The sequence below is a fragment of the Microtus pennsylvanicus genome, chromosome 10, assembly GCF_037038515.1.
Source record: "Microtus pennsylvanicus isolate mMicPen1 chromosome 10, mMicPen1.hap1, whole genome shotgun sequence".
Classification (NCBI taxonomy): Eukaryota; Metazoa; Chordata; class Mammalia; order Rodentia; family Cricetidae; genus Microtus; species Microtus pennsylvanicus.
Window position 1 is genome coordinate 96871524 of NC_134588.1, and position 14732 is coordinate 96886255.

The 14732-nt window shown below is 43.4% G+C and overlaps 1 protein-coding gene across 1 annotated transcript; it reads right to left on the minus strand.

The window, feature by feature from the left end:
• Positions 1–205: 205 nt before the first annotated feature.
• Positions 206–9928, minus strand: Hnrnpu (heterogeneous nuclear ribonucleoprotein U). Its single transcript, XM_075989277.1, has 14 exons — positions 9110–9928; positions 8170–8281; positions 8008–8081; positions 6078–6217; positions 5611–5710; positions 5104–5216; positions 4321–4584; positions 4045–4164; positions 3410–3538; positions 3159–3327; positions 2492–2746; positions 2041–2222; positions 1741–1812; positions 206–1301 (listed from the first exon to the last, which is right to left on the minus strand). Exons 1-14 carry the CDS (start codon positions 9720–9722, stop codon positions 1248–1250), a joined length of 2397 nt encoding a protein of 798 aa, XP_075845392.1. The 5' UTR covers positions 9723–9928; the 3' UTR covers positions 206–1247.
• Positions 9929–14732: the final 4804 nt, after the last annotated feature.

The following is a 14732-nucleotide window of genomic DNA, read 5'->3' on the forward strand; positions in this document are numbered from 1 at the left end:
ATGTTATAAGTCGTCTTGCGGGGAGGGGAAGAATTCAGCTTTATATTGTAAATTGTCAGTGTACATTTAAGTTTTTAAAACCTAAATGTTCCAAAGTACAAAGTAAAAGAATAAGCTGTCCAGAGAGCACACACTTAATTTCTCCTCTTGGGAGTTGTAGTATAAAGGGATTTTGAACCTTGATGGCGAGAATCCCAAACAAGAGTAAAATGAATTCTTTTATTGCAAACAAACGTCTAAATTAATTTCTCCACCCACTTTCTTTAGAAAGAAAAAGAAATCAGCAGGCTAAGGAGATACCCATTCGAGAACTGACATGATTAAAAGATATAAATGGGTGACTCACAATTTCATTAGCTTACAAAGATGGTGGAGTTAACTACTACAAGCACACTAGTTATACAGTATTTTGTGGGAGAAGGGCATACAGACATAGCTAACTTCATATAGATCCCATTAGACAACTGGATTTACAACAAGTTTTTTTTAATAAGAAATGGGCAAAGCCAGCTTTCTTTTCAGAATCAAAATGCAGAACAAATGGAAAAATTTATGGTATTTAACCTTCACAAGTTTGAGCCTCCACATATAATGCAACCAAGTTTACATTTTTAAAAGCCCTTCTACATACACTCCATCTTCTCAAATCTTGGTTCCAAATTTTATCTTCATTCCCAATTGTTCCAAATTCCGTTGTTGAACAGAAAAAAATAGCCTTCCCGGTTTGTCAGAAATTTCTTTCACTATTACCCACCAGTTCACAGAGAGGATGGAGTGTACCATGAGCAGTACAGAATCTTGTGCAATTCATGAGGACACTTAGTCCTTCCATGAATCTGGTTGCTAACATTGCTATTTTATTGTGACAATGACTCCCGACTGTTATTCTCTGTGAGAAATGGGGGAGTAAATGCTTAATAAAAGACACCAGGTACAAAGCAACATTTTACTTTTGTTGTGATAAAAAAAAAGTCACATTTTACAGATAAAATGTAGAACCCTGAAATACTGACACATTCTCTTATCGTGCACAATGCTGAGGTTCTCTTACGAATCACTTTAAAACTGCAATTAAAAATGTACAAAAAAGAAAAGAAAAAAAAAAATCAACCCACAAAGCTTCTAAAAAAGGAACCCGCAGGCACTTCCTCTTGTGGAATGTTTAAAAAGTTAGCCTACTAAAGAAAACAGTCGACTTCTTGTGAAGGTTTTGGAGAAATATGTATCAGTTCGTTTTATTTGGGTATTCAATAATATCCTTGGTGATAATGCTGACTCCATGGCTTCTGACCCCAGAATTGCTGTAAGAGAAAATTTTGTTTTTAAAGAAAAAAACATCAATAAGCCACTCAAATTGCTTTTAGGAAATGACAATGATCTAATTCAGAGTAATTGCTGAAAACAAATTTATACTTGTCACACTTAATTTCTACGTAAGACCAGAGACTTAAGTTTTAATTTACCAATTACCCATATTATTTACCAATACACATTACAAAAAGAAACACAAGACTTGGGTTAGTTTATGTAATTTAAAACTATTAAAAAGCCATAATAAAACCATATGTAATAGATATTACTTTATCTAAAAAAAACTGTTAAACTCCAGCCTAACCATGGTTATAATTTATAACACGTTAACAATAGACAACTTGTCCTACTAATGTATATAGAACACTTCCACCTGATTTTTGTAAACATAAACACTATAATTTATTAATCACTTAAGAAACTACTTACACCCTGCTGCCACTGGTTATAGCCCTGAGATTGGTTTTTGTAGCCACGATTGTTTCCTCGTCCTCTGAAGTTCTATGAAAGAAAATAAAATCTGTAAACAAAGAACTCTGAAACAAAAGTTTCCATTTTTAGGGGCATTTAGAAACCCTATATAAAGCCCCACCCATGCTCATTGTTGTTACTGTCAGTATATCTGAAATTCAAAGATCAATAGTTTCGCAATTATTTCAATGCCACCATTGAAGTTATGTCAACGTTCTATACCAAATTATAGATGTTAGCACCTCTTGGAGCCATTACCTGGTTATAGTTCCCTCTGTTGGGCATTCCACCTCTGTTGTAATTCCCTCTGTTTGAATAACCACCTCGGCCAGGAAAAACAGGGCCACGGGGGTATGGATAGCCAATTCCACCACTTCCACCACCACCACCTCTCTGTGGCATATTGCCTCTCCTATTATATCCGCCACGATTCCCAGGAGCTAAACACAAACAGAGTTCAGTTTAGTTATGCTGTAAACAAAGTATAATTCCTACCTACTGTCAAGTTATAGCATTAGTGAAAAACAAGCAACACCACATTTTAATACTTGTATACCTACACCTACTGTAAATTTTAAATTACATACTAGTTAAACATGGCAGCATAGAAATTAGCTAAGAAACTTTCTTCTTGGCTACTTCAAACTTAAACTGTAAAGACCTCGCTCATTTCTAAATTTCAATTAAGAAAAAACTAAAATGTACTTGCCTCCGCCTCTGAAATTTCCACCTCGCATATTGAATCCTCCGCGTCCTCTGTGGCCACCACCTCTGTTGAACTGGTTCTTGCCACTCTTATTTTTATTGCTCTTCTTTGAGCCAGTGTTTTGCTTCTTTTCTGGTGGGAGCGCCTTTTTGCTTTCTTCTTTATATTGCTCCAAAAGCTTTTGGGCTTCCTCCTTCTGAAGTTCAACATAGGTTATTTCATCAAAGCATTCAGCCACCTCTGGCAGGGTGAAGTTTCCTACAGAGAATAAAGTCAGATTAAGTTAAAGTTGCCAAACTACTGTAAATCCTACAACTTTTAATCATCTCTGAATATCTTTATTTCTTTCAACCTATTACAGTATCTGGTCATGGCTTAGTGACACCCTTTGAAAAGTAAGCCGAACACTATTATATTTACTAAGATTAATCTTTAAATGTATTGGTGCTGAGAGTATTTCAGGCATAAACCACAAAGACATTAACATTTTTTTTTTGGTTTTTTGAGACAGGGTTTCTCTGTGGTTTTGGAGCCTGTCCTGGAACTCGCTCTTGTAGACCAGGCTGGTCTCGAACTCAGAGATCCGCCCGCCTCTGCCTCCCGAGTGCTGGGATTAAAGGCGTGCGCCACCACCACCCGGCACATTAACAATTTTTTAAAAATTCCATGCCTTTCATTTTAAGGACAGCATGCTCTGGGAGGTCTTTCCCCTCTACTTCTGCTTTCTTCTGTGTCCTCTGCTTATAGTCTTCATCTTTTGGGCAAACGACAACAGCTTTCCGCTGGAAGCCTGCAAACAGGCACATTTTCCTCCGCTGGGCAGCAGCAGACACATTTGTCTTAAAGGACATAAAGAGAAGAGTTAGACAATCCTTCACCTCATCAATTAACATTTTCTTAAAAGTTACAGTTACTGCTTACCTGATCCAGAATAAAATTCCGCTTTTTGCGGGCAGCAATCTCAATAAACTTTCCAAGACACTGTGGGGCTCTCTGCAACAGCGTGTTCAGTTTCCCAGTATCAGCCATTTGCTTCTTAAAACCTGCCACCTACCAAGAAAATTTTAATTTGCATACTTCAAGTTATATTTTTAATAAAAGATTTCAAATACATACAGGACACCGGTACCATTTAAAACATAATTCAATCGCATCCTTTCATTACTACAAAAAAATGTAGCTTTGGGCTGGGCGCTGATGGCACACGCCTTTAATCTCAGCACTCAGGAGGCAGAGGCAGGTGGATCTCTGAGTTCGAGGCCCACCTGATCTACAAGTCCCAGGACAGGCTCCAATGCTACAGAGAAACCCTGTCTTGAAAAACCAAAATAAAGAGCTTTTATGACTTTAAATTGTCCTTTAAATTGCTTTTAAGGATTAATTTCTGGAGGAAGCAGTCATTGAACGTATTTTATTGAAGATAGATTAGCTAGGTGTATCATTTTTAGCCAAAATTCTGTCTAAAGTATTAATAATGGAAACAAGCCACAGTTAAGTTGCCGTCCCTTAGAATTACCCACCACTCTGCTAGCCATTTTAATTTCAATTTTACTTACCATCATTTTATCCATAATGGTATTTGTTCCAAGAATGTTGTATTTTCCAGGGTTCTCAGCTGCATGCTTAGTAACCCAGGTAGTTTTTCCAGCTCCTGGCAGGCCAATCATCATTACAACCTACAGTAGGGGTGGAGAGACAGCAACACTTTTACAACTTCATCATTCATCAGTAAAGTATTAACAATATTATAACCTCCCAAGGATTTATCCTTGCTTGATGTATGTCTTGTTCAATATTATAAACATTTTACAGATAGCACATTAACAACTCACTTCACAATCCTTCTTCTCTTCGGGTCCCTTTGGTCCTCTAACTCGGTCCTCTAAGGGGACATTCTGAATAAAAGTAGAGTCTTCAGGTATTGGAAAGTATGGCTTTTCCTTCTGACCAAAATTAAATTCAACTGCACAGTTATGGCAGAGAACATGTGGGAACAGTGGTCGGTCAGCAAGAACTTCCTTACTGATCTTGAAGGCAACACCAAGATCTTGTCCATTCTTTGCATAGGAGAGTTCAACTTCATCAGTTTCGAAATTCTGTTGAACAAAATTTTTATAATCAGCTTGAATCTATTTTTGAGCTTTCTAAACTTGTCAAGGTACACAGAAGTATAATCCCCCCACAGTTAACATGTTTAAGCTAAATGTAAACTAATATTCATAAACACAAGACATGATCCATGACTTAGAGGATATTTTTCACACCATTCCTGTTTTTATGTCAAATTGTGTTAGTGATCCCTAAAATGTGTCTTCCTCCAATTCAACTGCTTTTCGTGGCCAGGGCTCCGTCAGAGCTATTCCTGTTGCTAACCCCAGAGCTGAAGGGTTCAGCTCTACTGGCTGTTTCTCCTCGGTCCCCACCCAAACTCAGATACTGCTGTGCTGTTTGTTACATAGGTGCAAGGTATCCAAACTCAGGTACTACTTTACCCCCTAAGCCTCTTTTTCCTAGGCCCCTCCTGTCTTTAACGTAGATCTAGTATATAATCACACTGATAGAATTTCTTTAATTTATACACACAGCTACTGGCATTTACAGAGAATTTAACTTACAGCAAAACATGTAATCACATCGTTTTCATCAAACTTCTCTCCATAATCTTCTGTCTCGCAGTTGCATGTTTTTATTCCTTTCAAAGAATATCCGTAAGAAAATTCTTCTTCACCTAAAAGGAAAAAAAACCCCAAAAACTTAAAATTAGGGCCTAGACAGTTCAGACCCACCTAACCTATTTAAAATGAATGCTAAAAAATATTAGTGAGCACATGACAATCTGACAGCCGTCTCTTTACCAAATGCTTAACCGACTTACAGTCCGCTATGATATAAACAGTAAACTGATAATTTACGTGTCAAAGGTAGTCTGTTTTAATCATCTTTAAAACTACAGAAGGACAAGAAGAAAAAAGTTTAAGTATCCTTGCTTGCACTTTCTAACTGTAAAATAGAATAGTAACACTGAATGGGCAAAATCGGATCAAAGCTTTCTAACTCTCACTTAATATTGTAACCAGATCCTAAACATTCCCGCTTCTGCAGTACTCAAATATAAACTTTACCAAGCAACATTCCACTTGTAGTTAGGGACCAGCCAATGCGGACTTCATGTATGTCAATATCTTTTGTGTATAAATGCCTGACTGGGATCTTCTCCGTTACCTGAAAAATCAAATAGCTACATGATTAAGCTGAAAACCCAAATGCAATTCCCCGAACTCTTAAGTTTATTTCATTTGGGCTATGGGCCAACTTCTTCCCTTGCTATTAAAACAAAGAATTCAATCTTTAGCTAAACACATTCCCCTCTCAGAACTAATAAGCTGATACATGGAACTAACAAAGGTCTGAATTAATGTAAACTTACAGAAATACCTTAAGTGAACTAGCTCTGTATACTCTTGATATTAAAAAATGTAACGGAACAGTCTCCTAAGACCTGCTTACTTCAGAGGAAACGTAAAGGGGTCCCTCTGACCGGTTCCATCAACCAATAAAAGTTGCTGGGAAGTCACAAAATTAGATTTACCTTCATCTCAAAACAGACTTTGCCCTTTGACACACCATAAGATGCTCTTCCTCCAGCCCAAAGAAAAGCAAAACTCTCCATTGTAAGGGAAGAAGCACTGAGGCGGTCTCTTGATATTTTAAAATGCAGATCACAGTTATCTGAAATTATATCAAATGCCAAATTATTTTTGACATCCAGTGTATCTCAGCTATGTAGAAAAAATTCAGATGTTTTTCATTTATTACTGTTTTTATATCATGCTCTCATTCCTACTCTCATTGAGCCCCACTCCCACCAAGGCAGACTTAATCATACACTGAAGTCAACTGCCAATCAATGCTTATGTTTCAAGTGCTCTAAGCATGTAAAATGATTGAGAATGCAACATCAATACATACCTGCTCTGCTCTTTACCTTGATTTAGAGGCAAGCAGTAGAGGACAGCAGGAAATCAAAGTGAAGTATGCCAGAACCAGGTAGAATTTACCAGTGACAATAAAAACTGAAGGGAAGCCACCACCAACTATTTTAAGAGAGCTCTTCATTCTGTACTTGGTAGACTGACACCAGGGTTCTAAAAATCAACTCACTTCTGAAAACTTGTAAGCCAGTTCAACCAAGAATCTTGGCGGTCTAAAGTGTTAATGTGTAGCCTTTTAGGTCTGCTTTACTCTTCCTGGTAAGGTATCACAATTAGGTATTAACTGCTGCCTGGATTATACAAATCCAGTCTTGAACCTATTTGTCTCTGGGTCACTAGCGCTCATCATGCAGCTTTCTTAGAATTCACCCTTGACAGCTAATGTTATATTAGAAAGCTGCTGGTTGTTACTGAATTCATCCGCAGTTTGAAATTCAAGCTTTGTTCATAAAATTCCTGATTGCTATCAATTATTTGTGTTTAAAACAAATAATCCTGGCTGACTGGATCTAAAACTACTCTTCTTCTTCCTAAGTAGCAATGTTCTCTTCAATCATGGTTTAAGCAACCCTGTGAATTCTTTTACAGTTCAGTAAACAAAACTTCCAAATCAGCTTTTTCCCTCCTGTCAAGACTTCACTGACTGTAAAAGGTTATGTAGTTAGAAACCAGCCCAAGCCTTACACTGAATTAACTCTCAGGACTCTGAACACAATCTGTATAAAGGAAAATGAGAATCCAAGTTTTAACCATGTGAAACCTTTTAACTCTTCGCTGAGGCACTGATTTTTTTTTTGTTCTGCTCACACCAAAATGTTTATACATCCTTTTCAAATACTAAGCTAATGAACTTTTTAAAAGATCAAAATACAAATCTGACAGCTAAAGCCCATTTCATGGTTTGCAATACTTCTTCATACTCAATTGCAACCCAACTGGGTAAAGTAGCATATTTACAGCGCTGCCATTGATACCATTCGCTGCTGAAGAAAGCTAGTGGCTCAGATAGCCCACTGCTGCTGCCCCAGGTCTTTGGAAGAAATCAACTTATGTTAAAGCAGCAGCTACTGAACTGGAATTGAGAACAAAAGAGCAGTTATTGAAAAGGTAATATTACAATCCTTAGAATAGGGAATATACTTGTGTGCTAATGGGAAAATCATTAGTAAGTATTCAACTAGCCCAAATAGCTCACTTAATATAGCTCCACAAAAATAAAAAAATATCCTATTACCTAAGGTCAAGTTACAGGCAGGTTTTTAAAAAACAAGTTTCTGAAAGCTGAACAAAATTCGGTATTAGTTTTAAATCCCTAAGTACTGGAAATTCCAAGTCATAAAAATATTACCAATTAATAGTTTTAAAATTACCAATAGGAAGTAGTGCTGAATAATAAACTACTGTATCCTGAACATGACTGTTACCTTCCTGCTTTAAATCTCTAACGGGGTTTCTCCACTTTGAGATCACCACCTTTCCTAACACTTAAAAAGCTGAGGAAAGAGCGGGGAAGCCCGCTTCACTTACAAGTGTCAAGACAAACCACTGTGTCATCGAAGTGCTCGTCTTCTTCTTCAACAGGTGGCTGAGGAGACTTGGCTCTGAAAGACACAATTGTCTCCTGATAAAGCTGTTCCCACCGTGCAGAACGAATGGGGTTCAAACGGAAACTAGGTTAGGATCCTCTACCTGCTGTACTTGTTTTCTTCAATGTACTCAAAATATCCTCGGCCATGATCTTCTCGAGGTCTTTTAACACCTCTCTTTTTATCTCCTCCTTTCTGTTCTGTTTTGCCGTCTCCTACAACGACACAGACCACCGCCTTAAGAACCAGGCCGCAGACTAATGGTGAAATGTACTTTTCTGTTTCGACCCTCAAAAGCTGTTTTTTTTTTCCTCTCCACACTGGAACTACGACTTTAACCCTCGGAACGAAAGCGAATTAAAAAAAAACCAAAAAACAAAAAACCATCGGCCCGAAATTGGCCTGGAGACAGTGACGCAGTTTGTTCAAAGACGCTAATTTTTTGCGAGCCTAAGGTAACCTTCCAGGAGGCATTTAGGGAAGAGAACCCGGCGACGCTGCCGTCCGGCCCCACGTGCGCCGCGCGCAAGCGGGGGAGGGGGAGCGTGGGCTCCCCCTCCCCTCCCCCATCACGAGCCCGCGTGCCCCGCCGCCGCATTGTACTGAGCTTCCGCCCCGCTCTCCGCGCCCGGCGCCTCCCGCCGGAAGTGACGTCACACCGAGCCCCTGCGCTGCCTTGCACAATACCGCGGCGCTCACCCGCCAAAGCCCGCCCGCCCCGGGACCTTCCCCCTCCCCCCACCCAGACATGTGCCCGAACCGCGCGCACGCAGCGCTCCAGCGGCCGGCGCTCCCGCCCGCCTCCACTCCCCCCCTCCACCACGGCAGCTGCAGCTCCCCCCCTTCACGGCGCCCGACATACATAATGGAGGCGCCGCAGGCATGGCGAGCAGATCCTCTTGGCGGCCCCGGGCTTCCCCGCCCCCCCTCCGGCTGCGGCCGCCCCTGGGGGCCCCGGCAGGCCTGGGGCACGGTCCCCACGCGGGCCTCCAGCCGCGCGCACCTACAACGCAACACTCACCCGCCGCCTTCCGCCTTCTTACCTCCTGCCTGTTGTTGGCCCTGCCTCGCCCCGGGAGGCGCCACCGTCACCGCGAAGAGCGAGGTGGGGCCGCTGCTCTTGCCCGCGGCCTCCTTGCCCGCCCCGCGCTGCTGGGGGGTCTGCTGCGCCGCCGCCGGCGGTTGGGACTGCTGCTCCCCGTGGCCGTTCTCGTCGCCCGCGCCCTCCTCCTCGTCGCCGAGCTCGTCCTCCCCCTCCTGGAAGCCCTGGTCGTCGCCGTTCTCGTCTTCCGACGCCGCCTCCTCCTCTTCCATCGCTCCCGCGTCAGCCGCCCCCGCCGCCCCGTTCTCCTCGCCCAGCTCCATCTGGTCGCCGTCCAGAGCGGCGATGCCCTCCTCCTCCTCGTCGTCTTCGGCGCCGGTCGCGGCCTCCTGCTCGAGGCCTGTTTCCGAGCGCCCGGCCGCATCGCCACCCAGGTCGAGGCTGCCGTTCCCGGGCTCCATGGCGGGGCGGCCGCCGGCTTCGTTATCCAGCGCGGCCTGGAGTCGATCCATGAGATCGGCCTTGAGGCCCTTGTCGGAGAGGCGCCGCTTCTTGAGCTCCTCCTTCAGCTCCGACACCTTCAGCTTCTTGACATTAACCGGAGATGAACTCATGGTGAGGGCCCCGGTTCACCGCTGACTGCTGGCTCCCTCGGCCTGTGGCGGCGGCTGCTGGTCGGCCCGGGCGGCGGCTGCGGCTGGAGATGGCTGAGTGCTGCAGAGCGGACCCGCCTGGTGTCGAACGGCGCCAATTCCTTTCACCGAGTTCGCGAGGCAAGACACGGAGACCCGCCTGGCGCGAGCGAGCACGCAACGTCCTCTCGCAGGGGCGGCGCCGCGCACGTAATATAGGCGCCCCGCCCCCTGCCGAGGCGAGGCACGCCAGCGCGCCTGCGCGCGCACTGCCCGCCCCGCCCCCACGGGCCGACCTCCGCGCTGGGCCCTGCCGCGCAAATGGAGGCTCAGGAAGTCACCTTTCGGTTAAACCGACCGGCCGCAGTGGCCACCGGCCTTTCCGGCTTTAAGGCGGCCGCTCTCCGCTGCCCCCGTCGCCCGGAGAAGGCTCCCCTCCTCCCACGTTAGGCCCTTACTTGGCATTTCCCATTCGAGGACAGCTCCTTTCTTCCATATTAGTGTGGCTTTTTTTATTTATTTTTTTGTCTGTTCTTCCGACTCTTGGTTTAAAACTCCTTCAAGTTAACGCCGCTGCTCTGCAAAGCACAAATAAGCGATTGTTATACTGAAGTGGATTCTTCGTTTTTCTTTCACTTGATTGCGTTTTAATTTTTACAAATCTTGCCTTGCCAGTCGGACTTCTAAGTTCCTCAAGGGCGAGGCCAGAGCGTTTCTTTTGTCTCTTCCATACCCAGTGGTGCAAGGCCTGGGGAACAGGCATGGTGTACTGCTCCGTGCCGCACGGCACACGGAGTGGGCCCAATGCACCACTCACCGCAGTTACTAGTGACCCTGGAGTAACCCTTAGAATTGCATGGAAGTTTCCCCTAGACGACTGACTGTAAAGACGGATCTGGTCCTCCAGTTTAGCAATCCCTTAGGTAAAGATGACAGGGATACCAGCTAGATAGTGCACCTTGATGTTCTCCGTTTTTTCACACACACTCTAAATTTAATCATGCTGAATTGCCTACAGACTTGTAAAAATAAAGCCTGGGAGTTAGTAAAAAGAATACACTTACTGGGGGCTGGAGAAATGGCTCAGTGGTTAAGAGCACTGACTGCTCTTCCAGAGGACCCGGGTTCAATTCCCAGCACCCACATGGCAGCTCACAACTGTCTGAAGATCCAGTTGCAGGGGATCTGACACCTTCACACCAATGCACATAAAATAAAGTTAAATAAACCATAAAAAATACTTTAAAAAAAAAAAAAAAGAATACACTTACTATAGTCCTATCAGTTGGCCAAGAGAAGCAGAACTATCAAGAGTTGAAAGCCAGCCGGGGATACATAGTAAAGTCCAGGCCACCTCGAGCTACATAGCCAGAGAGACCCCATATGTGAGAGAGAGAGAGAGAGAGAGAGAGAGAGAGATTACTCTTTTACTCTGTAATTAAAAAGCAATGTCATCGGGGTGGTGGTGGCAAATGCCTTTAATCCCAGCACTAGGGAGGCTGAGACAAGCAGATCTCCAAGTTTCAGGTCAGCCTGGTTTACAGAGCTATTTCCAGGATAGCCAAGGCTAAACTAAGAAACCCTGTCTGGGAAAAAAAAAAAAACAGAAAAAAGGGGGGAAAGTGTCACACTTGGCTACAAAAGGAATGGGAAGCCCCTTCTCTACAAAAACCAAGGACTGTGAAATGTTAGGCTATACCGGCTATTCCGTGCTCTGGCAGTAAAGCTATGGTTGGCCCTGTCTTCTTCCTGTGCATCTGAAATTTGGAGGTACAGAAATTAAATCTAACCTATTTGGCTAATATAATTTAACTGATTAATAAAATGATTTATTTGGTTCGTTGGTTTTCTTGAAACAGGGTCTCCCTATGTAGCCCTGGCTGTCCTGGAGCTCAACATATAGACCAAGCGAGATGAGACCCTCCTACCTCTGCCTCCTGAGTACTGGGACTAAAGACATGTGCCACCACACACACACACACATATAGTTATATATAAATAATATATTAACATTTATATATAAGAATATATAAAATATAAAAGACTATATTAATGTATAAGTATATTCTTATATACAAATATATGAGTATAAGATTATATATTGTATATAAAAATATATAAGTATATATATAACAATATATTAATATTTATATATGGTAACACCCGATTTTGTGTTACCCTCTCAGTACAGTTCGCTCGCCACTGTACCCTACGCGAGTCAGGCAAGGGCCTGGAGATTGAAAGAACACACAAAGAGACCTGGGTCATTCGAAAGGAGATGCTGTTTATTCAACCTTGGGGAAATCCTTATATACCTAGCTGCTGCACAAGGATTTCCGAAATTACCACACCAAAGATGGAGTCAACAATGCCCTACAGCTAATCACCAGGCGGGGCAGAGGGAGCACAGGAACAATGTTTTAGCTGGCTGACCAGAAACTGTCCTCAAGATGAACCCCAGGAACAAGGGTAGACCTGGGCCCTGCTATATATATATTCTTGTTTGCTTGATTTTCAGACAGGATCCACTGTGTAATGGTGGTGGCTGCTCCGGAACTAACTATATAGCCCGGGTTGGCCCCAGACTCATATTGCCGTCTCTGGCTCCCAGGTGCTGAGTAAAGAACTTAGAAGGTTGGTCAGTAGAGATAGCTCAGCAGTTAAGAGCGATTGCTGCTCTTCCGAAAGGACCCGGGTTCGATTCCCAGTGCCCACGGTGGACAGCTCACAGCTGCTTATAACTCCAACTCTAGAGGATCTGAAATCCTCTTCTGTCCTTTACAGGCACACACACACACAGCATACACTCACATATATGCACATAAATAAAACAATCAAGAAGGAGTATTCTTTCAAAAGGTGACAAGACTACTCGAGACGTCTTCCCACTACAAACATCATCAGGAAGTGTTGTCATCTACCAAATGATTGTGGTATCGAAAAGCACAAGAGATGGCCAACATGAGAGACTATAGAACCGTCTATAATTCCAGCCCTTGGGAGGTAGAAGCAGGAGGACCAAATGTTCAAGGCAACCTCAGATACATAGTGAGTTTAAGGCTAGCCTGGTCTACAAGAGATCTTCTCTCACCATTCCTCAAAGTAGCTACTGAAATCTGGATTAATAAAAGCAAAATCCAAAATTCATTCTTCATCACTCTAAGCACTTCGTAGCTGGTAACCTTGTACTGTATAATATAGAATAGACTATTTCCATCCCAGACTTCCTCGGGACAGCAGTTAAACCAAACATCCAGCTATATATATCTAGCTGTGACTCAACACTTGATTTTAGCCAAAAGGATGAACAGCAATTAGATGTGACTCGATTGACAGGCTACATAAAAAATTGGCCCCAGGGATGGGGAGAAAAGTGTGTCACATACATAGATAGATAAATATGTATGTATTTGAAGACCAGCTTATGGCCCTGCAATTTCCAATTTATCTATGTAACAAATGTTTACTGAACATTTGCTGCATGTCCAATACTGCACAATATGAAGCCAAAACAGACATGCACAACACAGTGCCGGCTTGTAGTGTGGAGAGAGCGACATGCCGTAACTACGATGCCGTAAGACCAGATGACGACAACCACACAGAAGCAGGCATCTTGACCAGCTGCATAGTTCCCATGGTGTAGGTCTGTACACACACTCACCCCACGTGAACAGTCACACACTCAAAACCAAAGCCCAACCAAACCTCACACCCACCCTTCACGAAGTCACTTGCAAGCAGTAATTAGCAAAGATCATATCACACATTCATTATTCTAAATGTGGATTTCTGCTAGCTGGCCGTTGTACGTAAGCTCTTCATCAAAAGCTGGGGGAGAGAGGCTAGTGGTGTTGCTCAGTGGTTGGGCATGCTGAGTTCAGTCACACGGAAAAGCTGCCTGAGGTACAGGGGTAAAATGGAACTCTGTTCTAATTGTCAAGACACGGTGTACACTCGGCTCTGCACCCCTGAAATGCCTTCCTTCTCCTACGCTGCATCCACTCAACACCGCTCACACTCTGTATAAATGATTTAAGTGCTCTGTCATAGCTGGTTAAGTTGTGATTATTACCTGGAATAATTAAATACTTGCTGTGTACCAGCCACTGTGCCAGGCTTCTTATACAAAACAGCTCTGATTTTCATGGCAATCTCGCAAGATGGGAAATATTAGCCTCAATCTACAGAAATGGAAACAGAATCAAAGTGTTTAAAATGCTGGCCCAAGGTTATTAAGCAATGAAGCTAAGATCACCTAACTCTCCTGCTCAAGTTGTAGTTCCTGTATCAAAAAGTTCAATTCGTGGGCTGGGGATGCAGCTCAAGTGGTTCAGCACTTAGCCTCAAATGCCTAAAGCCTTAAACTTAATCCCAACACCACCACCACCACCACCCCAGAATCTGGGCCTGGTGGTACACGCCCCTAATCACAGCACTTGGGAGGTAGAGACAAAGGGGAGTAGAAGAAATTCAAGGTCATCCTTTGCTGCTTTTGAAACCAGCCTGGGATTTAAAAGAAGAAGAAGATAGAGTCCACTCCTAAGGTTTTTAAAAGCCCCTGGAATCTTAAGTAATTTTTCTTCATAGCTCTTTAACCTGTGTTAAGATTAAACGGATAGGCTGAGCGATGGTGGCGCACGCCTTTAATCCCAGCACTCAGGAGGCAGAGGCAGGCGGATCTCTGTGAGTTCGAGACCAGCCTGGTCTACAAGAGCTAGTTCCAAGACAGGCTCCAAAGCCACAGAGAAACCCTGTCTCGAAAAACAAAAATAAATAAATAAATAAATAAAAGAAGAAGAAAAGAAAAGTGCAGAATTGCCCTGTAGGAGAGCTCCCGGAAGGGAAAGACCAGCCCTAAATGTAGGCAGCACCGTCCAATGGTCTGGTGTCCTGGACGGAATAAAGCAGGAGAGAACGTCAGCCACCACATGTGATCTAGGCTCCTCCGTTGTCATCTGTGACCCCAGCTTCTCCAGCCTTTCAATTGGA